Source organism: Ailuropoda melanoleuca, chromosome 2 (assembly GCF_002007445.2).
Source record: "Ailuropoda melanoleuca isolate Jingjing chromosome 2, ASM200744v2, whole genome shotgun sequence".
NCBI classification, from domain to species: domain Eukaryota; kingdom Metazoa; phylum Chordata; class Mammalia; order Carnivora; family Ursidae; genus Ailuropoda; species Ailuropoda melanoleuca.
Window position 1 is genome coordinate 120,093,706 of NC_048219.1, and position 24,656 is coordinate 120,118,361.

Consider the following 24,656-nt stretch of genomic DNA (forward strand, 5'->3'; position numbering starts at 1 on the left):
TTAAACATAAGAGTCTGCAAGGATGCACTCCAGCACTGATTACTTCTGAGAAAGGAAATGGAATCGGAGTGGGATGAGAAAGTCTGGTTTGGGTGGGGAGCAGTGGTAAAGAACATTTTAATCTTTTTTGACAATAGAAAATATTCAGATACATCTTGTGTAATAAAATAATTTAGAAGGGAAGAGAAAGTGCTCAGCCATGTCACTGAGAATCTCAAACAAGTAGATCAAGCCTGAAGAGAATACCCTAGATTTAGGACATCACCAGTGATGGTAGAACGCAGTTGTGGTGGAGTGGTAGGAGCACAGCACAGATGGCAATGGATGGAAGGATGAAAAGATTAGGAATTAAAGAGTGTGGATTACTCTTTCAGAAACGTAACTATGAAGAACGTAAGAGTAAAAGGATGGTTCCCCAAGGCAGACATAAGTTGAAGAAAACTTTTAAAATATGGAAGTTATGCACATGGTTGTATGCTAAAGGGAAGAGCCGAGGTGGGGGGGAGTGGAAAAGATTGAACATAATGAAGAGAAGGGATAACAGATGGGGCAAAATCCCTGAGGAGTGCCTTGGGATGCAGAGCACAAATGGGGGACTTCCCTGAGAACGCAGAAGAGGCTCCTCTTACACTGGGAAGCAGGGCAGGGTTTGGGGCATGTCTAGTTGCAGAGAAGTATGTGCTGTGAGGGGGTAGGGAGTAGCAGAGTATAAGAACTAGGAGAATTCTTAACCTACCAACTCCATTTTCTCTGTTAAGTGAGGTTATGCACTAAGAATGGTGCTAGAGATGGTGGAGCAGCCAGCTTGAAGAAGTGGATAAAGATTGGAATTGTGAAGCAGAATGGTACCTAACTAGCAGATCATCAGACTGATGGAAACAAGAAGCCCCCAGCGGTAGTCGAAAGCGCTAAGTTCCTAGACAGATACTCAGCATTCTCACTGTGGATATAGATAAGCAGGCAGTTAAATTGATCCCAGATTGAGATTTTATCTGGTAGGTGTAGACAGGGGGAGAATAACAAGAGAGTAGTTGATACACTGATGGATCCCAGGTTCTGGTTTAGTGGGAAAGGATGCGAAGACAAGAAGGGAGAAATCATTGAGGGGAAAATCCAAAGTAGCAAGCATCTGGAGCAGCAATTTTTAGGTGGCGTTGGTGCGATTAGAATAACCTTGGGGACTTTTTCAAACTACATTCATCCTTCCTGTCTGAGCATTAATATTCTTACCTGCCGGGCATTCCCTCCCTTCCCAATTAAGAATCATTTCTGTAGGGGCGCCTGGGCGGCACAGCGGTTAAGCGTCTGCCTTCGGCTCAGGGCCTGATCCCGGCGTTATGGGATCGAGCCCCACATCAGGCTCCTATGCTACGAGCCTGCTTCTTCCTCTCCCACTCCCCCTGCTTGTGTTCCCTCTCTCGCTAGCTGTCTCTATCTCTGTCAAATAAATAAATAAAAAATCTTAAAAAAACAAATCATTTCTGTAGCGAGCCATTGTCACTGCTGACAGCATGGGGGTGTCCCCCAGTCAGTAGCCTGGTAAGATTAAAGAGTAGGTGTCACTATTCTATCTAAAGTCTTCAAAAATACAGTGTCATATCAGAAATATTTTATTGTTAAGAAAAGAGTATAGAAATAGAGAGAGAATTTTCTTTTAGCTTATGTTGTATTTCAGTAGAAATATCAGTGAGTTAGAACTCCTTTTCAAAATTTGGTTCTCATTGTAATTTGAGCAGTGCTGGTGACTGACTTGTTTCTCTCTTTGATTCCCAAGTTGCAAAACCTGTAATGACACTTAAATATGTGAAGTCATTACCTGAAAACAGTTGTATCCAACCACCTCAACTTTAACTTTTCTAGAGAATGTTTGGTAGTGATGGGTTCTTTATTTATTTATCTATCTATCTATCCATCTATTTATCTACTTATTTATTTTTTTTAGAAATGCATCTTTTATTTTTTTTATTTACTTTTTAAATTTATTTTTCATATATATATATAAAGATTTTATTTATTTGTTTGACAGAGAGAGAGAGACAGCCAGCAAGAGAGAAAACACAAGCAGGGGGAGTGGGAGAGGAAGAAGCAGGCTCCCAGCGGAGGAGCCCAATGCGGGGCTCGATCCGAGGACCCTGGGATCACGCCCTGAGCTGAAGGCAGACACTTAATGACTGAGCCACCCAGGCGCCCCTTACTTTTTTAATTTAAAAAATTTGTTTTTATTTTATTATGATATGTTAGTCACCATACAGTACATCATTAGTTTTTGATGTAGTGTTCCATGATTCATTGTTTGCGTATAACACCCAGTGCTCCATGCAATTTTTATTTTTTAAAAAGATTTATTTATTTTAGAGAGAAAGGAGAGAGTGCATGAGCGGGGGGGGGGGCCAGAGGGAGAAGGAGAGAAGCATGCTCCCCATTGAGCACAGAGCCCTGACCAAGGGCTTGATCCTAAGACCCCAGGATCAGCACCTGAGCCAAAACCAAGAGTCCGACACTCAACTGACTGAGCCACCCAGGTGCCCCAACGATGAGTTCTTTAAAAAAAAATCTGTGAAATGATTTCAACTAAAGAAACTACCCAAATATAATCCAGACATAAACTTTTCTATGCAGAGTGACTTTTTATTTCATTTTGAGCCTTGTCTTTTCTTTATATTCCTCTCCTTGTTACACTTGTTTGCCTTTCGGAAAATCTTAGAATTATGGTCTTTCTCTTTGAGGTCTTTAAAAACTTTTCTCTCTCTCACTGCTTCCTGTCTGTTTCTTCAAGGTGAGAATGCAGGAAGATGCAGCTCTCCTAAACAAAAGAATAAGCACTCAGCCGGGGCTCACGGCACTTCCTGAGAATCCAAACACTACACTTCCACCTTTCCAGGATACACCTTGTGAGTTGCAACCGAGGATTGATCCATCTCAGCAGGTGAAGGATGGCCTCATCGTGGGTGGCCAAGGTGATGCTTCTGTGGACGCCATTTACAAAGCAGTTGTTGATGCAGCCAGCAAAGGAATGCAGGTTGTCATTACCACTGCAGTCAACAGTACAACTCAGATCAGCCCCATTCCAGCTCTGAGTGCCATGAGTGCCTTCACTGCCTCAATTGGTGACCCATTAAGTCTCCCCAGTGCTGTCAGTGCGGTCATTCATGGACGAAACATGGGCAGCGTCGATCATGACGGTAGGATGAGGAATGCAAGAGGGGCTCGGCTGCCCAGGAATCTGGACCATGGGAAAAACTCAAATGAAGGAGATGGGTTTGAATATTTCAAGTCAGCAAGTTGCCACACATCCAAAAAACAGTGGGATGGGGAGCAAAGCCCTGGAGGGGAGCGAAACAGGTGGAAGTGTGAGGAATTTTTAGATCATCCAGGCCATATCCACAGTAGTCCTTGTCACGAGAGGTCCAACAATGTCTCTACACTGCCATTTCTGCCTGGGGAACAGCACCCAGTACTGTTACCACCAAGAAACTGTCAAGGGGATAAAATTCTGGAGGAAAATTTCAGGTATAATAACTACAAAAGAACTATGATGAGTTTTAAGGAGAGACTAGAGAACACTGTGGAAAGATGTGCACACATTAATGGGAACAGACCTCGACAGAGTCGAGGCTTTGGAGAGCTGCTGAGCACCACAAGGCAAGACCTGGTCCTAGAGGAGCAGTCTCCAAGCTCCTCAAATAGTTTGGAAAGTTCTCTAGTCAAAGACTACATCCATTACAATGGAGACTTTAAGGCCAAAAGCATTAATGGATGTGTGCCTAGCCCTTCAGATGCTAAAAGCATTAGTAGTGAAGATGACCTAAGGAATCCAGATTCCCCTTCTTCAAATGAGTTGATACATTATAGGCCAAGGACGTTCAACGTTGGCGACTTGGTCTGGGGCCAAATCAAAGGACTTACTTCTTGGCCTGGAAAATTAGTAAGAGAAGACGACGTTCACAATTCATGTCAACAAAGCCCCGAGGAAGGGAAGGTATACCAATCTTTATCCATTGTCAAATACTAACTAACCTTTGTTCAGATATCAATTGTTATTTTTTGTTATCATCACTTTGGATTCTTTGGATTTGAAATTAGGATTCTTCATGACTCTTTGAGGTCTCACAAACTTCTGGAGCATAAAATGAAGAGGGGATGGTTATAGTCAACAAAATGTCATATCAAGGGGTGAGTTGTGAAGCATTTGTAGATCCCACTAGGACCTCTGACCCAGGAACCAGATTTCCAGAATTTTGTTAATTCTGCCTTCCTTCCCTGCATGTATCTAACTCTTCATTCCATACACAGAGGATGAAGGCAAGTGGCAAGGATTGGGGAAAAATCTGGTGGCCTTTGGAGTCCAGGAGTGTGGCAAAGGTAGGGCAACAGGAAGTGCTGGGGGACAGCGTCTCCCCCATGTGCTCACACAGGACACGTAGAGCTGAGGAAAGGGTAAAACCCGGTGCAATTGCAGCCATTTCTGGAAGCAGCAGGTAACGTCTGTGTTCGGAATGGTGTCTCCTTTCAGGAAAAATTCTCGGCCTTTATAACATATGGAAATGTTTAACCCCACAGTCTGGTTCTACTTAACACAATCTGATCATATAAATTAAATGAAAACTTCTCCATGAAACTACCATTCAATTTAGAAGAAATTAGTAGGGGTCTTCTGGGTTTTTCCCCCCTCACAATTGGTAGAATTGTCTCACTAGGTGAGAAATATGCCAAATGTTTAAAGCAGATAGAAAAATTTATATCTGACCAGGAGAAGATAATTATGCACATTCCCCACATATGATGAGGAAACATAATTTTTCATCTCCTTAGGAAATAAAAATTACTCATACAAATATATGTGATTCTCTTAAAGAGTGTATTATATAAAGCTATTTCAACTCTGTTCAAACTTATACTGGCACTTAGGTTTAATGGCAGGAAACCAAAAACATTTTTGCCAGCACAATAAAAAGATTGTCTTTCTCCAAATGACCAGGAGGTCCTTAAACCCTTTGCTTATAATGCCTAATATATACTTGTCAGGATATGCTCTGGGCATAGTGTTTCTACATTTGATAAGAAAATGAATTCCATACCCCTATTCACAAAACATTTTATTCTGTAATCTCTCTGAGACGAGACAAAGCATTCTTTAGGTTGATAAACCTAAATATTTTTGACAGTTTATTCAAAAAGTAATTAGAAACAGCAAAATTGGGCTTTTATGATATAAATGGACTGCTCCAAATATAAGATGCAGACACTGAATTGTTTCACAATCTCTGTGCAAATGAAACCAAGTCTTTTTTAAGTGCCATTTTACAGAAAGCTTAACGAAAGAAAAGATTATGGCCTCCCTTTCCTGGAAACATTCTTCCTGTCCTAAATGCCTTGTCTAAATATCTTTTTATGTCCTCAGGAGAATAAAAGCATGTACTTTTAACACATTTCACATTAAACAATGGTCCTAATCTTCTGATTAGTCTGTGTTTGCAAACTCCTGGGATTGAGTTACTCACTGATGTTTGGGGAGATACACTTAAAAAAAAAATCATTATCCGAGAGTCCAAGAAACATTTATTTTGCTTCATTAAGATGCTTCAATAAGCATCTGGTTTTCAGTCACTATACAATAAGAAGTGTTTTTAAAAAATCCAGATTCTTCTTCCTTATTGTAGGCAATAGATGAATTTCTAACAGGAAGCATAAAATTGTTTCTGTCAACTCAAATATTGCCCTCACCCCCCACCATCTGACATTGTAATTTTGCATTCTGACAACCTTATTATCAAGACCTTGATATCATGATACACTAAAAATGTTTTTAGTAATTCAAAAAAATAATTTAAAGCACACATTTAGAGGTATAAAACTGAAAACCAACAATAAAATATGAATGATAACACATGAAATATTTATCTATCATTAAAAAGGAAGGTATAACAGCCTTAAAAGCTCTAGGGCACTTAACATTTTTAAAAACTTCTGGTCTTTCCAGGACCTACCTCACTTTTGCACATTAAAAAAACAGAACAAAGTACTATTTCACAAGCACCCTTTTTTCTTCTCTAGTTCACAAAACAAAGGAAGGGCTTCCTCATACCTTATTTAATGATGCCCAGCACACCAAGCAGTGTTCTCAATTTATAAGACCTGAAAAGGTGAAATTTCAAACGCAAGTCTGTCTGACTTCAAGCCAGATGGCCTTTGCTTGATGTCTTGGTAATCCTGGTTCATCAAGAAAAAATTAAACTATGTTCAATATCTGTGTAAGACAAAGCATGATCTATTTGAAAAGATTTCCAGTAATACATTTTTAAAATTTGTACTCTCAGTCTGTTGAACGAACCATTGATGATGTAAATTTTATTTACATAGAGCCCCTTAGTCCTCAGCAATGTTGGATAAAGTCTTGTGCATTAATAATCAGATTTCTGCTTTGAAAAAGGTAAGCAGTGCATTAGGGTCTCTTCTATTTACTGTGGCAATGGCTGACATTTTAATAAAGTAGAGAGAGAGAGACTGACTTCATAAACAATTTGTTTTTTATAGTAAAATCTAATTAATTCCACCTTGCTAATGTGGAATGTGGGACCACATCCCCCTAGTGTTTATCTTTGTAGTATCTCAGAAGAAAAGGTTTAGTAAACCATTTTCTTACACATTATCATTTTAAACCTTCTTAGAATCTCAGTTTTTCATACTATTTCCATGTCCACAAAGTAAATTAATCCAAGATTCTGTCAGATCCCTCCAGATAAAATCTATGTTAACTCAAGTGTTAGAATAGATTTATTATCTTATCTCTCCCACCCCCTACATCGCACAAACCTATCATTTATTTTCTGTTGCAGTCTTTGTTCTCAACAAACCACTTCAAATTCTTTTCAGAAGCAGGCAAAATTAAAAAAAAAAAGTAATGAATTAGCAGTATTGCAGGTTACTAATTCAAAGTAAGTGGGCACCTCTCTTGTTTTTAGGGTATTTGGCTGGTCTCTGGACTGACAGATCAATGCTGTGATTGGAGCACTGATATTGGCTGGGGGGTGAGATGTCCCTGTTGTCCTTAAGTTGATACTTCAGCCAGCTGTCGTGATAGTAAATGACCTGGTCGGTTTATGATCTTAGAAAGGCATTGTTAATCTTTGGTAAGGTGTTAAGTGTAGCAACGTTACTAGGAGTGCAGTAGACCTGTTCTGTACTTTTGGAGATTGCTTCCTAAGAGGGTTTATTTCAAATATCAAACACTGCATGAACACAGTCTGCAGAGAACTAGAGAGAACTCAGAGTGTGGCAGAAAGAGGCACGGGCTTTGGATGTTCTCACATGAGCTTAATCCCAGCTTTGTCCATTCCCTAAATGTTCCTGGATAGGTGTACTAATCTCCCTGAGCTTCAATCTCTTCACCTCTCAAGTGGGAATGGAATATTAGTTCCTACTCAGAAGATGTTTTAAGAGTTAAATGAGATACCATAAATAGATTATCCAGCACACAAAAGAGGCTCAGTAAAAATTAGCCTCCTTGCCCCTGTTCTTTTTATGTTAAACAACCTTATTAATTTGGATGTCACCACTCTGGAATTGTGGTAATTTGAGTTTAGTTATTGTTTACCTATGCATTATCCATGAATAAAGGATTTACTAACCAGGTTGAGGGTGAGAGGATGATAATGGATATATTTAATGAATGAAATAGTTTATAATCATTTTTTGATGAAGTTCAGCACATCACATACAAATTGGCATATCTGATTTTAAGTTATTATTAGCTGTTCATTTCAAGCAGGAGTTCTACTTGGGAGCATTTTCAAGCACTTTGTTCAGTGAGCCTGAAAGTCCCACTCCCAACAAGGTTTCTAAAGAATACAACTCAGACTTTCTTCCTTTACTTTCCTACCCCACCCCCACACATTCAACAATATTAATTAGGAAAGATGTTGAACAGTCCCTGGAAAGTCAGGCTGAATCGCCCCTATAGAATACTGTCCCAGTATTGAAGTTATGTGAAACACTAAAGAAATTGTATGTCCAGTATTACACTGTTCAAAAGTAGTATCTCCTTACTCTCTAACACATTCCTTCCTTTGGTTATCAGTTTGTAATGAAGGATGGTCTGAAATATATTTATATTTTTTCTAAATACATGATGCAAGTTTCTCTCTGAACCATGAATCCTTTATAGTTAAGGTTCAGTGGCCAAGAATAAGACCTCAGTGCTGTGTTCCAGTACCTCATCACAGCCAGAGACATGCACTGCCAGATCTTGGCACAGTATTAGGGAATTCTTGGAAAGGGAAATGGCTTCCGCTGGCATTACACCTATCCGCCATAAAGTGCAAACATTTTTTTTAAGATTATTTATTTTAAAGGGGCGGGGGGAAGGATGGGCAGAGGAAGAGAGAGAGAAAGTCTCCAGCAAACTCCCTCCTGAGTGCGGAGCCTGATGTGGGACTCCATCCCAGGACCCTGAGATCATGACCTGAGCTGAAGTCAAGAGTGGCCGCTTAACCAAATGAGCCACCCAGGTGCCCCAACGTGCAAACATTTTAAGCCAATGCAACTGTGGGGGAAAATGGTTATTTTTATGTACTTGTTTCAATAATTACTTAAAAATAGGAAAAGCACCCCTGTTTTATAAAATATATTTTGTAATTATCATCTGCCCTCTCTGACCTTACATTAACTAGCCTAAAAATATTGACACTCAAGTGATCATCAAAAAATACAATTCTTTTTTTTAGGACATGATTTTTAATCTTCTTGAACATTTCCCATTGGTCTTCATATTTCATTGCTCTTATATTCGATGTGTATTCTGACTTGAGCCAAATTTAGAAAAGGATTTATTTCTAGGCTGGCACCACAATGTTTCTCTCAGGGAAACTGGTTGTTGCTGGACAGGTAGAGACCTCTGATTACCCAGAAAAGTTGTACATTTCAGTGCAACCCTACATGAATAAATGAAGACAAGTTTTTAAAAGTAGTGGGCAGGGTGCTCTCTCTTTAGAATCACACTTTGCCTTTTTTCACGTGGTTATATTTGACAGGCAGAGATAAAAATAGTTCTCTGAATAGTCAGTCATTCAAATGAGACAAAACTCATCATTATTAAAACTCATAACCAAACTTATTTTGGGACAATACACTTTCTATATGTCAGGTTAATATCTCACACACACGTTTTGACAGTGTGAAACATAACCAGAGACAGCCGACCATCACATTTTAGGGATGTATAACTAAAGTTTGAGCTCTCTTGTGTTGTTTAAACATTCTTTGGTACTATAATTCTCTGTTGAAAGTGTGCTTTGTATATTGCCCTTGCCTTATATATCTCCTTAATTACTGTTGGGAATGAATCCCTGTCTCTATACCTGATCACCAGCCACAGTGTGTGGGTGGTACTGTGGCTGGTGGGATGGCAGGGACAATCAATGCTCTGTAGCAGCAGAATCCCTTTGAAAAGGGAGGAAAATCGTTTTTGAAAAGTAATGTGCAAGATAGAAGCCAGGCTGATGAAGTCAGTGCTTGATCAAAATTTGGAAGATAATAGCTATGAAGAACTGGGTAAAACCAAAAATGTGAATATTAGCAAAAAGACTAAACAGAGTAAAACCTTAGGTAAGACTGTGAACGTCCCTGAAGTGAATTGTGGAATATTGTAACCTTTTCCCCCTGAACAAGGTTAAAGAGGAAAAGGAGGCCTATCTCCATTTACAGATAACTGGGCCCACACGAAGTTCTTGAGCTCGTCGGTACATTTTTCAAATGGATAGTAGCAAATGGAGTTTAGTCTGAGGCAGGTACATACTTTTGACATGAACCTTTAAACAGTGCTGCTTTAGAAATAGGAGCTTACCCAAAACATTTAATTCCATGTATGGGTGGTGGATCAATATGAAATTTGTTGTACATTTAGAATAGATTTACTCTAGTACTGTAGCATAATTTTCTACTATTTAAAAACACTGCTTCCAAAGTAAAGAGGAAAGGAAGCACACACACATACACATGCACACAGAGCCTCAGATAACACCACGGACAAAAATCATTAATGTGTATTTGGTTAATTCATTTGAAAAAAAGAATGGGATTCACTTTAGGAATTTTTCCATGAGTGCTATTGATGGAAAATTAGGTTGACCCTTTACTGTCACAGGGGAGTCAACTCTTTATTTATTTATCGTTAATTCCCATTTAAAAGGATATTTCAATATTGCACTTTAGTTAGCAGGACTTTTTTAGGTGGAAGATTTTTAAAAATATTTATTATTTAATAAATGTTTGACAATAATGAACCTAATAAATGCCTCATATTTGCTTATTGCTTCAGGGCTATATTTCTCAGGCTTCAGCTGAAGTTGCCTGCTCCCTGCCTCCCTCTCCACCCACCCCCATCTCTCTGTAAAAAAAAAAAAAAAAAAGGGAATATGCATGTAATGCTCCTTTAGGGGCTCCTGGATGACTCAGTCAGTTAAGGGTCCAACTCTTGATTTCAACTCAGGTCATGATCTCAAGGTCATGAGATCAAGCCCTGTGTCAGATTCCACGCTGGGTGTGGAGTCTGCTTAAGATTCTCTCTCTCCCTCTGCCCCTCCGCCTCCAAAACACAAAAATAAAGTTGTGTGCTACCTGTGCTATTACTTAGTTAAAAATTTTATTCAGATTTATTTATGTATTTATTCAACAAAGACTTTTTGGACTCATAGTATGAACTAGGCACCATTCAAGCCACTTTTAAATAACTTCTTCAGTCTTACTCTAAGATATAATATGTATGCAATCATAGGTATAATGCTTTTTGTATTTTTCTAATATAAACTTATATGAATATAGAACTATTAAAAATGTTTAAAGGTCTGTCCTTATTTCACATGCCACTAATGACACTTTGGTAAAGAGTGCTTTGGTGTTCAGAAAGCTCCTTCGTCTTCATTGCCTTTTTAGAGTTTCTCAGTGATCCAGAAAGATGTGCACAACCATCCCATTTTACAGCTGAGGGAGCTGAAGCTTAGCGAAGTCGTGTTCCTAAGGGCAGAGTGACAGGCAGTTCAGCCAGGCCCCATCCCTGGTCTCCTAACTCTAAGCTTACTAGTACCCTTTTAACAGCACTATTCCCCCAACAACAGGAGCTGATGACATGAAAAAAGAATGAAAAGGCAGCTTGAATTCAGCTGTCCTGCCTCTTACAAAACCTGGGACGTGGCTTATTCTCTGCCCTTTGACCTTTGTGTGACAGCTTTGCCTCACCACTAAATAGCAGCAAAGCAAATCACCCAGAAATTCAATCCTGTTACCAGGTGTAAAGCCTGCAGGAAATTTTTACATCATGATTACTTAATGGGCTCTATTCAAAAGTGATCTAGGATCTTTGACCCAGGCTCTTCTAACATATACTGTCCCTCACTTTCAGAGGGTCAGTTTGGCTCTCTGAAAGGTTTGCGTCTCCCTTTGTTGTAGATTTAAGTTACTTCTAAGATAAACTACATGCAACTGTGTTGACCCCAAATCAAACTTAAATTGCCAAATTTTAATATGTGCCTTGTGAACAAAATAAGCAACCAGAGATTCAGACTTGTTCAGAAAAGTCTTAAACTTCCATGCTCTAAGAGTGTATGGGTATGTTTCTGGGTATGTTTCCAACCCTACTGAACAGGCTATAGGACTATGCGTGTTGAAGAACTGTGATATCTAAAGAATGTGAATGAGTGAAAGAGGGTTTTAGGAATCAAAATATATTCAATATGTGTGCATATTTATACATGAGGTAATATGTGAACTATAAATACATATAAATTTTGGTAATTTTTTCTAATTCATAAATGACATATGTGCAAAGAGTTATACCATGTTGGTCATTACTATTAGCATCATCATTATTAGAGTGAGAATATGGGACAGTTATGAATAAAGATACATCATAAAGTCCTCCTATGATTTCTCACCAAGATAGGAATTAAATAATTTATGGAACTCCTGGCTTACGAATGTATAGGGATATAAGCTTATAATTACAGATCAAAGTATTAAGTGTTTTAAATTACTTGCTCCTTCAGTGTAAGGTTTATAGAAATATTTGTGTGTTTATCCTTTTTAATGTTACATTTATATATTTGATTTCTCAGTACTTTCTTCATTTACAAGTTAGCTAAGTAATTTATGAGGGAGTATTCATTAAATCATTAAATATGATTTCTGTTTGACTAGAAATTGAATTTATTTTGTTCTTCTCCGATACCATCTAAGGGGGCAGTGGTATCTTTAAAGCGTTTCTTGAATATTGCATAAGTGCATGAATAATTCCCTATAAACAACATATGTTCTTCATATATTTCACAATTCAGTAGAGTACTAAAATTCTGAAACAGAATAAGCTAAACACTTACCTCTGGATATGTATGATCTTGTCATATCAGAAATAAATAGTGATGTGTATCTTATTTGTATTTAGTTTCAGAAAGCACCATTATTGCTTTCTCTTTCAAGGTCATTGAATCCTTTATAAATAATATAGTTCATTATAAAGTACCTTACAGCCTTAGAGGCAATTTAAATGAAAAAAAAAATTGCAGTAGAAAATTAGTTCAGAAAATTATCCAAGCATAAAAAATTTTTAAAGATAATTTTGGGCATGTGTTATCTAAATTTCTGTAAAAATCTAATTTGTTTTAAAATAATTTGACCTAATTTTTTTTAGTATATCTGTGTGTGTATGTGTGTGTGTGTATAAAATGATTGTATGCTTCCATGTATATTGTAGTTGGTGTGGTAGAGAGAAGTTAAGCACTTTGGAGTAAGACCTGAGTTTCAGTGCTGGCCATGTTACTTAAATTCACTGAGTTCCATCTGTAAAATAACAAAAATAATACTAGTTTGCAGTATTACCATATTAATGATAAAGCAGTGCCTTTTCCACAATAAATGCACAAGAAATGTTTTTATTGCCCTTTATTCCTTATTTAATTAAAAGTAAAAATTGAAGATTAAAAAAAGTTTTATCTAACTTAGTTTTTAAGAATTAAGACCAATGGGGTAAGTCTTCATATTGGTGTCTTGCTTTGTTTCACTGTGAATCTGCTTTCTGTTGCTTCAATCCCTTCTGAGATCTTTCACTACACCAGTTTGAGTCTACTGTAAGTTTATGTTACAGGAGAGCTTCCTTTCTACTGCCAAAGGGGGGGGTCATTTAAATATAAGTGGAATTAGCCGTAGATTACATAAATGTGTGAAATATCTTTCATTTTCTGTTCGTATGAGTGAATACAAGATGAAACCTCTTTTCTAACATGAAATGTGAAAATGTTTCCAGGCACCATTTTTTTTTTTAAACAACACATGGATATATTCATCTTACTTAAGCTTTTCCAGTTATTTCAGCAAGACGCTTTTCTTCGTGGCTTCCGTGAAGGGTTATTAGAGCAAAATTTGTCTCTTGTTCTAGCACACAAGAAATTGGGTGTCCCCAGTGAACTTGTGTTTATTAGATATTTGCATCCTCTAAGACAAAATACAAAAATTGTGAAAAGGAAACTGTTTTCATTATTCAACTGTTTTTCTCATTGAGTACTTAGAAATGCCTGTTTTCAAACTTGATAAAGGAAACCCTTTGTTACTCATTACTGGGTACTCAGTTTGAAGGGGTCAAAGAAAAATTATTTATAAATGATATTCATGAGTCAGGAAGATTTCAAGAGAAAAGTTAATAATTTCCTTGCTTCTTAGTACTTATTTTCTTACCCATGAGGCATTTTGGCAAACTCTCGAATTTTGTATAAAAGTAGCATAGGGTTGGGGAGAAAACTGGGTTAAGGGATGGCTGGGAGAGCTGCCTTGAAGCTGTGTTTACACAGCAAGCAACACTGTTTTTACTTAAATTGTTTTTTTTAAGATCAATAAAAATAGCAATGTTTTTCTAAAGGTGTTTTTATTCACAAGTCACATACAAGTTTTCCTATTTATTAATTGTTTATCTTGGAGGGGTGGCTTCAAGAACCACGATAGAGATTATTGCAGGAAAGTGGCAAAGACTGCACCTCCCCACCCCCCAGAAGTCCCCCAGTCACCATTTGGTGGCCACAGGTTGATGAAGTAGCAAGATTCTTGGCAGTGATAAAGCAAGAAGGGAGAGGCACACCCACAAGGTGTAGCCACACCCTCTTCCCTTGACCCGAAGGACAATGATGGCCTACTTCCCACTCATTTTGTGACCTCTGCAGAGCCTAATACTACCAGGTAATAATAGCTGCTCTATGCTTAGCTATGTTCAACCTGATTTGTTGCGTTTTGATTGTCTCAGCGATTCTAGCAGGAAGGTAGGTATTATTGTCCTCATTTTAAAGAGAAGGAAACTGAGGCCCAGAACATTTGAGTGTTTTATTCATGCTAGAAAGTGAGGAGGTCAGATTCAAACCTCGATCTGCTGGCTCCAAAGCCCACCCCCTTCACCAACCACTGCTCTTGTCCTCCCCTGATGGGGTACAGATAGGCAGTTGCTGAGTCCTAGGTAGTAGAGAAAGCAAACCAGGGATCTCTGATTTATCTGATTTTGTGAAATGAAGGTTATTTAAAGTCCAAATTTTGTTCTTAAAATATTTTCAAAATGTTGACAATAGGAAAGCCAAATGATCTCTCATTTCCATTGATGTTACAGCCTGAAGCCACACGGTCAACCTCTGCTTGAGCAAAGATAGGACATTTGACAGGGCAGTGAAAGTTAAGCCTCCCCTCCCCCAGCAGGAAAGTAAGAACGGTGTTAACAATTGCAGGTCTGGGTAATATGGTTTGGTCTTCATGCCTTCACTCAGGTGGAGCCCGAGAAGTTGAAGACACTAACAGAAGGTTTAGAAGCCTACAGCCGAGCCCGGAAAAGGAACAGAAAGTAAGCACCGATTTTTTTTCCCACCATTTTGTTTTCCACAGATATAATTTACTGGTTTTTGTTCATAGGGACAAGAAAATCTCACTAATTTTGTCCATCTTTGGGCCTGCCTAACTACAGTTGAGTACTTATCACCCAAGAGGACCATTATAGTTAAGCCAAATTAGCTTTTACAGAAAATATTTTCTTCTCTTAATTTGTACTGTTGTGTGGGATTTCCCTCTTCATGAGCTCTTTCCTCACTCCCACCATTTCCATCCCTCTCATTTACTGGAAGAACATGTAGCAATTAAACAGTTTCTGAAAGTGTAGCAAGGGACGCCTGGTTGACTCAGTCAGAAGAGCATGGGACTCTTGATTTGGGAGTCATGAGTTCCCACCCCCTGTTGGGCACAGAGATTACTAAAAAAATAAATAAAAATTAAAAAATTAAATAAAATAGAAAAAGAAAACTGTAGTTAAAGTCTATCCCTTTGGGAGTAGGAATGGGGAGATACTCCCAGTTATACACAGGTAAAAATTTTGGCAGAGTAACTATTAGTCAAAGTGATGGTAAGTAATTCTTTTTTCTTAGGGCAAGAATAACAGGTTTTCTTTGGAATTATAACAAGAAGTTGTACGTTGAGACATTATTATTCAAGTATTTCTAAATCTTTATATTCTGGGTAAATGTTTTATGGACAAATAGATAATGTTTGAAACACAGTTTCCACTGTAATACGACGTAGTTTTGTGTATCATAATTATTATTTCATTTTAAGGTAAAGAACTACAAATGTGCTTTTGTATACGCACATGGAAAGTTACTCAAAAGTACATATAGTTTACATTCCTGTTCAGTTACTAAAATGTTCATATTATCAAATGTCCAAGAATTACGGGATCAGAGCGATTAGTAGTGTATCTTGTGTACGTAATATCAATGGTATCTGTTAAAGAGAACTCTTTCTCTTGGTGGTGCCAGAGGTAAAATTTCAGAACTCAGCAACTCTTGGGGAGACTCTTTATCTCAATAAACTGCCTCACAAAAAGATGCCAACCACATCCTATGTTGGGGACTTCTCTGGAAGGTAGCAAGTTGGCACTGATGGTGGCGATGGCCAAGTGAATTGCCAGATTTGCTGCAGATAAGATAAAGAATACGGTGAGGCCAGCCCCCTCTACTCTGACTATTCTGAGCTTTGTAGTAGGATAAGGCCCACAAAATTAATATAAATTCTGGATGAAAGGAGGGAAATTGCAAATTACCTACATCACAAATTTGCAATGGGCCATTTGCTGTGGAATATTCAACAGTACTTGTTTATTTGATGTAAAAGATCCCTAAAATCTTTCCTCCGGTGAGATAGGCCAGTTAGCTGAGTGATGTGCAAAATATCCAAAACAACAACACAGAAATGAATTAACACCTCCAAATATTTAAATATACTGCCTCGAAATGAGCTGTATTTTCCCCATAAATTTGGTATTGATCAATTTCTGAAAGGTAGTAAGTAATAAAAAGCAATTTAAAATTTTTTTCTCCAAAGCTAGTTTACTAGTAATGGTAAATTTACATGGGTCCTAAGTGGCATAATCTAAAGGAACCGTCATGAAACCATAAACTCAGAATATGGATTGGAGATGTAAAAGAAGGAACTATGAAGCAAACTTCAGTGCGGACAGCCTTATTTATCATGATATTGTCTATGCAGGCCGACTTGTCTTATAAATGCCCAGTAGAATACTGTACATTTTACATAAGCTATTTAAAATCCATTATTTTATTCTCCCAATCACAGAATGGGCCAGAATTACTAAGTTCATTTATGGATGAGGACACTCAGACCCAAACAGTTTAAATAATTACTTGAAGGTCAAATGATGTATTGAACCCAATCATGTATTTATTTATTTATTTAATCATTTAGTTATTCCCCCAATTTAAGGAGACTAACTGAGCAAAAATCTGTGCTGCAGTCCCTGGAGCTCACTGTTGAGCAAAGGAGACAGATCCAGAAACAATTAAAATGTTAAAATTGCAATGACAGCAATATGTATAGGATATTTGGGGATCATTGAGAAGTGGCATGAAACTAGGGCAAAGGAAGACTTTCTAGAGGAGGTATTGAGCCAAGCCTTACACACTACATGGGTATTAGCCAGGCAAAGGAAATAAGGACCACACTGGCATGGGGCGGGATGGTGTTTAGATGAGATCAGCAGCAGGATTTGGGGGACCGTAAAGCATCAGACAGGAAATTGTAAGAGATGCGGCCAAAGGTGTAAGCAGCAATCAGATCATAAAGAGCTTAGTGGAGGTCCAGAGGATCCTTTATCTTATTGGAAGTGCCTGAGGGGACAGGTGGTTGCATTTTCACTTTAGCTATGGCTGCATGGAGGATAAATTTTAGGGGAACCGTACTGGAAACAGCGATAATGTTTAGGAGAACAAGGGAGGATGAGGACTCAAACCAGAATGGGAGCGATGAAAATAGAGGAAGAGGAATGAGGTCGAGAAATATTTAGGAGGTAAAATTCACAGAATGTCATGGTGATTGATTGGAATGAGAAGGGCAAGCAATCAAGGGCAACTTTCAGGGTTTTAGCTGGGGTGACTTGATGGGTGATAGAAACACTGACTGAAGTGGAGAATTCGGGGGGAACTGTTGAGTACATGTGGGGTACCCGTGGACTGTGTTGGACACAAGTCTGACACTGGGAAGAAGTGGTATTTGACTATGGAAAAAAGGTTGTGATCACACGGAGATCCTTTGGCCCATTTGAACAGTGGACTAAGGATTGAACCACTTGGACATTTGAACATTTACTAGAGATAATGAAGAAGATGAGAAAAATCAAAAAGGAGGAAGAGAATGGGGGGGGGGCAGCAGAGTAGGGTGTTAGAAACCAAAGGCCAAAAGCATCCAGGATGATAAAATGATGAACAGCAGCCCACTGAGGCAAAAACTGAGAAGTTTCCATTGGACTGCGCAATTTAGAGGCTGTTGGCAACCTTAGTGAAAACAGTTTCCAATAAAGTGGAAGGTGTAAAAACAAAGTGGCCATGGGTTGAACAGTGAATAAAAAGGGAAAAGAGAGAGCTGATATAAATTAATTTCCTATCCTTAAGATGAAAATTTCCTAAAAAATAACTGGAAGAATTTTTAAAATGACAAATATTTGGCTGCTTTTGTAGACAAAGGAAAAGGAGGAAGGAAGCAACTGAAAAAGGATGGCAGCATTTGGAATAAGATGGTTTAAGAGGTTGCTTTGGGGCCTGAGTTCAAATCCTGTTTCCACCACTTTAGAGTTGTGTGCCCTTGAGCATGTTGCTTAACCTCTCTAAGCCTAAATTCTTCATTTCTAAAGTGGGCATATTAATAACTACCTCTTAGCATTGTTATAATATAGATAATTTAAAGAGAGCCTTAATGCAGTACTTGGCACATGGTAAGTAGTTAGTAAACAGCTATTTTTACTGTAAAGATACAGGTGAAGCAAACACAATTATGAGATATTTTTGCCAGTTGAAACATTCTACGACCCTATTAGATGTTTAGAATTTTATGTATTCATTTTAATTTCGAATATGCTATAATCAAACTGTACAATAAGTATCTTTAAGCTGATATGCCTATTACAGCCTAATCACAAAAGAAATATTAACATATATATTGAAGACATTACTTGGGGTTATTTTATACTTAAGAAATAGCTTCATTAAAGAAAAAAATTCCGGGGCGCCTGGGTGACACAGTGGTTAAGCGTCTGCCTTCGGCTCAGGGCGTGATCCCGGCGTTATGGGATCGAGCCCCACATCAGGCTCTTCCACTATGAGCCTGCTTCTTCCTCTCCCACTCCCCCTGCTTGTGTTCCCTCTCTCGCTGGCTATCTCTATCTCTGTCGAATAAATAAAAATAAAATCTTTAAAAAAAAAAAAAGAAAAAAGAAAAAAATTCCATCGCTTTTAGATTTGTTATGATTTTCACTGAAATGAGGACCAAATCTTATATCTATACGTACATATAAATTTAAAATTTGGTAATCTGATTTTTTGTGAAGCTGGAAAGTGATAAAGTGATAAAATAAATCTTACTTTCACTTTAAAACCAAGAAATTGTACTTAGCATGTTAAATTTCCTTTTTTTTTAAGATTTATTTATTTATTAGAGAAAGCAAGAGCATGTGAGCACAGAGGGGAGGAGCAGAAGGAGAGAGAGAGAATCCCAAGCAGACTCCCCGCTGAGTGCAGAGCCTGAAGAGGGGCTTGATCCTACAACCCTGAGTTCATGATCTGAACCAAGACCAAAAGCCAGACGTTTAACCAACTGAGCCACCCAGTTGCCCCAGCATGTTAAATTTTCTTCAATCTTCACACTTTCTTTATGGATTCAGTTTCAGAATCTAATATTCTTGACATTTAGGTGTCACCCAAATTTGTTCTGTTCTACACGAAGTGAGTTGCTTAAATTCTAAACTGACAACGTAGAGCAACATTCAGCTTCTCATTTCCCTCATTTCTTGTACCATTCACAGATGCGTACCTGCCTTTTCCTCAATTAGTGAAAATAAGGCTAATGTGTGACAATATAGGCAGTGAATAATAGAAGTGGCAATTATCTCCATTAATAACTAGAAATGTGATTATGGGAACATCTATCGCTTAATCAAGTAGGTTTTAGAGTGTCCATTAGTAAAAATGTTTATTATTAAATGTCAGCAGGGAATTGAAAATAGTGGAGGAGACTCCACAGGGAGGCCCTCGGTACTGCAAGACTAAATTTTGACTAATTATTCATTTCATGAACTCATGGAAATTTTTCTTCCTCTTTTAAGTTCATTCTTCCCTGATCTGACCAGTTAGTGTAAAAATTAGTCTGTAGTCTTGAAACTCATGATGCATTCAAATAATTTCATGCCCCACCTCTCTGTATCTATTCTCTCTTCCACAAGTAATCATTTCTCCCTCTATTAACTGCTTAAGTTTGTTAAAGGAAAAACACTATTAATTTAGCTTAAATTAATACAAGCTGTTTACAAACATTTTAAACATCTTGTTGAAGAATGAGATCACAAAGTCCTAAATTCTAACTTTTTATTCAACAACTAATCTTGAATTATTTTTATATTTTAATGGTGATGTTATTGCAATTTTTCATAGTTTGGGAAAATTTTTTTCATGGCTCTTTGAATGTATTACTTTTAAACACTATTGTAGTTAAATATCCATTTTCTTCATTACCAAGTTAGAACTGGTTTCACCAGTTCTCCTAAAAGTCATGAAGTATTGCATATAAATGGTTGTCATAATACCTACCTCATAGGCTTCCTGTTAGGATTGAGGTAATGTATATGAAGATTTAACACAATTCTTGGCACATAGACAATTTTCAATAAATAGTAGCTATTTTTGCTATTAAGATAAAAGTGAGAAAACCAAAATTCTTTAGTAGCTTTTCATTGAAATGTTTTACCTTCATTTTAGACATTTAGAACTTTATGTAGTTAATTGTAAACCCATAAGATATTATAATAAGTATCCATAACATAAATATCTTTTGAAATATATATTCATATTTTTAAATACAAAAGAAATAGTAAAGATAAATCTATTTAACACATTATTCAAGGTGTAATATTGTTAAGTAATTAGACAACGTGGTACTGTCAAGACCTTTGCCAAACAGCCCATAAATGTTGCCCCAGCCCAACCCTAGCCAAGCTTACATGGCCTGCGGAGTCCTGGGTTCAGACGGCCCTCCACCCCCGCCTCACGTCACTCAGAATCAGGCATAGCAAACTTCTCACTAGGAAAGCAACCCAGACTGACTCCACAAGATGCTCATGGTCCCTTAAAACTGGAATGGGTAGGCAAATAAAAGACGGTATGAATAGATTATAATATCAACTTGGACAGTGCTCAGTGCTTGGACAGTGATAAGGGAGAAAGAGACAAGTTGCAGAATAGTATGTATACCATATCATACCTCATGGACACCTTTGTGTCTATACTTAAAAAAAAAAAAACACAGGTACTGTTCGTGGACATATAAAATATAAAAACGGGGGCACCTGGATGGCTCAGTTGGTTAAGTGTCTGCCTTTGGCTCAGGTCATGATCTAAGGATCCTGGGATCAAGCCCAGCGTCCTTGGGCTCCCTGCTCAGTGGGGAGCCTGATTCCCCCTCTCCATCTCCTGCTTCCCTGGCTTGCGCACGAGTGCGCTCTCTCTTTCTCTCTCTCTCTGTGTCAAATAAATAAATATCTTTTAAAAAATTAAAAATTAGGGGCGCCTGGGTGGCACAGCGGTTAAGCGTCTGCCTTCGGCTCAGGGCGTGATCCCGGCGTTGTGGGATCGAGCCCCACATCAGGCTCCTCTGCTGTGAGCCTGCTTCTTCCTCTCCCACTCCCCCTGCTTGTGTTCCCTCTCTCGCTGGCTGTCTCTATCTCTGTCAAATAAATAAATAAATAAAATCTTTTAAAAAATTAAAAAATTAAAAATTAAAAATTAAAAAATATGAAAACATACTAGGAAGATACACAACAGTTGCCTTTGGGGAGGAAAGGAGGAGAGAATGGGACTAGGAACTGATGACAAATGGAAATTTCAGCTTTTTTTTTTTTTTTTATAAAAAAGACTTGAAGTAGGTTATTTAATATCAGTTTATTCTTGGAAGCGGGTTTGTTAGGGGTTAATTTATTCTATGTACTTTTCTGCATTGTTTGTATTTCTAAAAATAAATGGGAAGAATGTAAAAGCTAGAGCTTACAGGTCTGCAGAAGGTAGGAGGAAGGAGTTGGTGCTGTATTGCCCACATACTTTAGTTAAAACCATTACATTAACCTTTTTTTTTTTCAGTTAAACTGACTTAAATTCATATATGTTTCCCAAAATATCGAGACATCGTGTTAGCTTTGGACCACATTTTTAGTTAGTAAATCCGTGGCGCCTGCATGGTGTGCCTGGCAGCATACTCGTCCGGGTGTACGCAGACACTAAATGTGTGAATTGTCCAGCCGCGGCTTACGAGGGCAAAACCTGGTGCGGGCTGCGGTAAACCGAAAGGCCTCATCTAAAGGCATTCCGCTAAAGTTCAAATATGTTTTTAAACACGATGTGAGCCAAACTAAATGGGACTATGAGCCAAATTCCTCCGCAACTACAAATTTCCAATCTCCGTGTCGATGCTGAGGTGGAACTTAACTCTTGGAAAACCACGCCGACAGCCTCTTTTGAAAAGGTGTATGTCTGCACCTTTTCTAGTAATTGTCGCGACAAGATAAATGAATCACCTTAGTACTCAGAATAATTGGGTAAGATGTATATGCATAAAAAAGGGGAAAGAAGTTAGAGTAGACAAAGGGCACATAACTACAGAAGGAGAGGGTGTGGGTTTGCCTGATCTTAAGTCGTTAGTTGCACAACGTCCTATGGTTTCAACAGTGGAAGATGTACCGTTTTGTGTTACTCAGGCCACACGTGCGTCACGCTAGGCTGAGTAGAGAAAAAAAATCTGACAAGTGATGGACACTCTGAGAGAGTCATTCTTTATCTGTTCAGATACTTAAGTCATTTTCGTTTGGGGGAACATGGTTTGGGGGCTCAGTCCTGGAGGGAGCCTTGGGCGTGACAGTGAAGCTGTTTCCCACCCAGAACGTGCGACGTGTGTAGGCACACCAGATTTCAGCCTTCACTTGCTCAACTCTGGAAGCCGGGGCGCGCCAGAGAGGGCAGAGGGAGCTCCCTAGTGGCCAGAGTCTGCAGTTCAGCCCCTCCACCCTCCCCGCGGCCGCACCGCGCGGCTGCCTGAGGAACAGACGAGACGAGCCGAAAGGAGAGGCAATGCAGGGCAGGCTGGAATCCCGGAGGACAAGCGGCATCTGTGGCAAAGGAGACCCAGGGCCCAGTTTTCTTGCAAAAGCATCAGACGGGGGAAGAAACATGTGGAAGGGGAAAGAATCCATCGTCCCCTATCATATGTTACATTTTTTTCTTTGTTCAGTGACTTTATTATTAGTATGCGGGGATGAGAATCCTGGAGCGTTTGTCATCTGACTCTTTCAAATGTAAATATAAATTGACTTTCTCTGGTGGAATTTACTTCTGTTTTCTGATTAGAGGATTAAATTGAGACTTTGTTTCCTTAATTTATTAATCTGGTGTGTTGTTTTCATTAATTCCAGAAGTGGAAAGCTAAATAACCATTTAGAAGCTGCTATTCATGAGGCCATGAGTGAACTGGACAAAATGTCTGGGACTGTAAGTTAATTTATTTTTCCATTATACTGTGTTTCTTTGAAAATAAATTGTATTGCACTTTCTGGTAAAGTCTCTTAAATATTGACAAGCAACTCACATAGCAATACTAAATTACAAGGTTTAAAAAAAGACTGATATCAGAAAAGATTCAAAGTAATTTAAGAAAAAATAACTTAGTAGTATTATATATGTCTTTTTTCTGAGATAACTTTTGTGTTCTCCACATAACGTTCTTTCTAAATGTGAGCAGCAAAATATTCGAGTTCAAACCACAGGTTTCTGCGTTTGGCTCTCTGAATAACAGTGGCCACTACTACTGCCTAAATAGCCAATAATGCAAATTTCGCTTTGTCCATAGAACAAAAAAAGGGAATTGAACAATAGGGTCAAGATCAACAGTGGGTAGACCTCTCATTTCCTTTCTACTGTTACCTAAAAAGGAAAATATTTGGCACAAAATCCTATTGTTAAATTATTGAACACTGTAACCTCTGGTTCTTGAGAAGTTGTGTTTATTCTTTTTTTACATTTTTACTGAGCTGTTCATACAATAGTATTGAATGTGAGAAGTTTAATCGTTGTCCTCTAATTCATATATTAGTTATATAACTTTGGTAATTTCTTTTAAAAATGTAAATTATCTAAGGCTATTCAGCAATGAAAACTAATTTCTTTTACTTTTACTCAACACTTCGTGTTAACAAGGTTATCTGGATCCTAACAACCCATTCAATGGCCTCTGATTGACAAGATATGGGTTATAGATTCACAGAATGTTGGGGTTGGTATGGGCCTTAGAAATTTTGTGATCCAACCCATCATTTGCAGATGGGTGAATGAAAACCCTAAGATGTTAAATTTCCTGATAGAATTTAAGAAAGGTCTAAAGCAGGGATTATAAACTTAAACACCTTCTAAGGCCAGGCAAATACTATCAATAAGTAAAGTGGGTCAGATGTAAGAGAAACAGCAGCTCAAGGGGATTGAGAAATGCCAACCAAGAGGCCAGGGTAGGCTGCCTTAGAAGCTCAACCCAGTAAAGGCTGTTGCTCACTTCAGTCTGGTGCTGGTTGGGGAAGGGCTTGGTGCACACAGTCATTCAGAGACTCAGGTTCTTCTCTCTCCATCTAGTGTCCGCCATTCCTTAGGGCCTCAGAGGGTTCCTTCATGTTACTTGCATCCATCCAGCAGGTGGGAGAAGAGTATATGCAGAGGGCTGCCAGGATAGGCTCATCGCTTCTGCTGATTTTCCTCTGGTCTGACCCCATCATATGGCTTTCTTAACTCAAATGGACTGGGAAATGTAATATATGATGTGCCTGTTCCGGAAGAAGAGAAAATGGGTTTGGTGAGCATCTTGCTGGTCTTTGCTGCAGGAGATTTGACCTTTGTGGCCAGCATGCAGTCAGGACTGGTGGGAATTGTGGCACCCTGGAGTCCATGCTCTCTCCAGAACGAGCTCCTTCTTCCACGCTCCAGCAGATCTGAACCAGATGGGAAATTATGCCAGAGTTGCAAGGTCTTCCAATTTTTCATAAGATGCTAGAAGTCTGG

The 24,656-nt window shown here is 38.4% G+C and overlaps 1 protein-coding gene across 7 annotated transcripts in view; it reads left to right on the plus strand.

The window, feature by feature from the left end:
* Positions 1–24,656, plus strand: part of MBD5 (methyl-CpG binding domain protein 5) — a 448,730-nt gene that overhangs the window by 421,095 nt on the left and 2,979 nt on the right. For all 7 annotated transcript variants that reach the window (XM_034654544.1, XM_034654540.1, XM_034654547.1 and 4 more), the window contains 3 exons: positions 2,777–3,979; positions 14,787–14,860; positions 23,027–23,102. In XM_034654544.1, the coding sequence (XP_034510435.1) occupies positions 2,777–3,979; positions 14,787–14,860; positions 23,027–23,102 (1,353 nt within the window). The remainder of the gene's footprint in view (positions 1–2,776; positions 3,980–14,786; positions 14,861–23,026; positions 23,103–24,656) is intronic.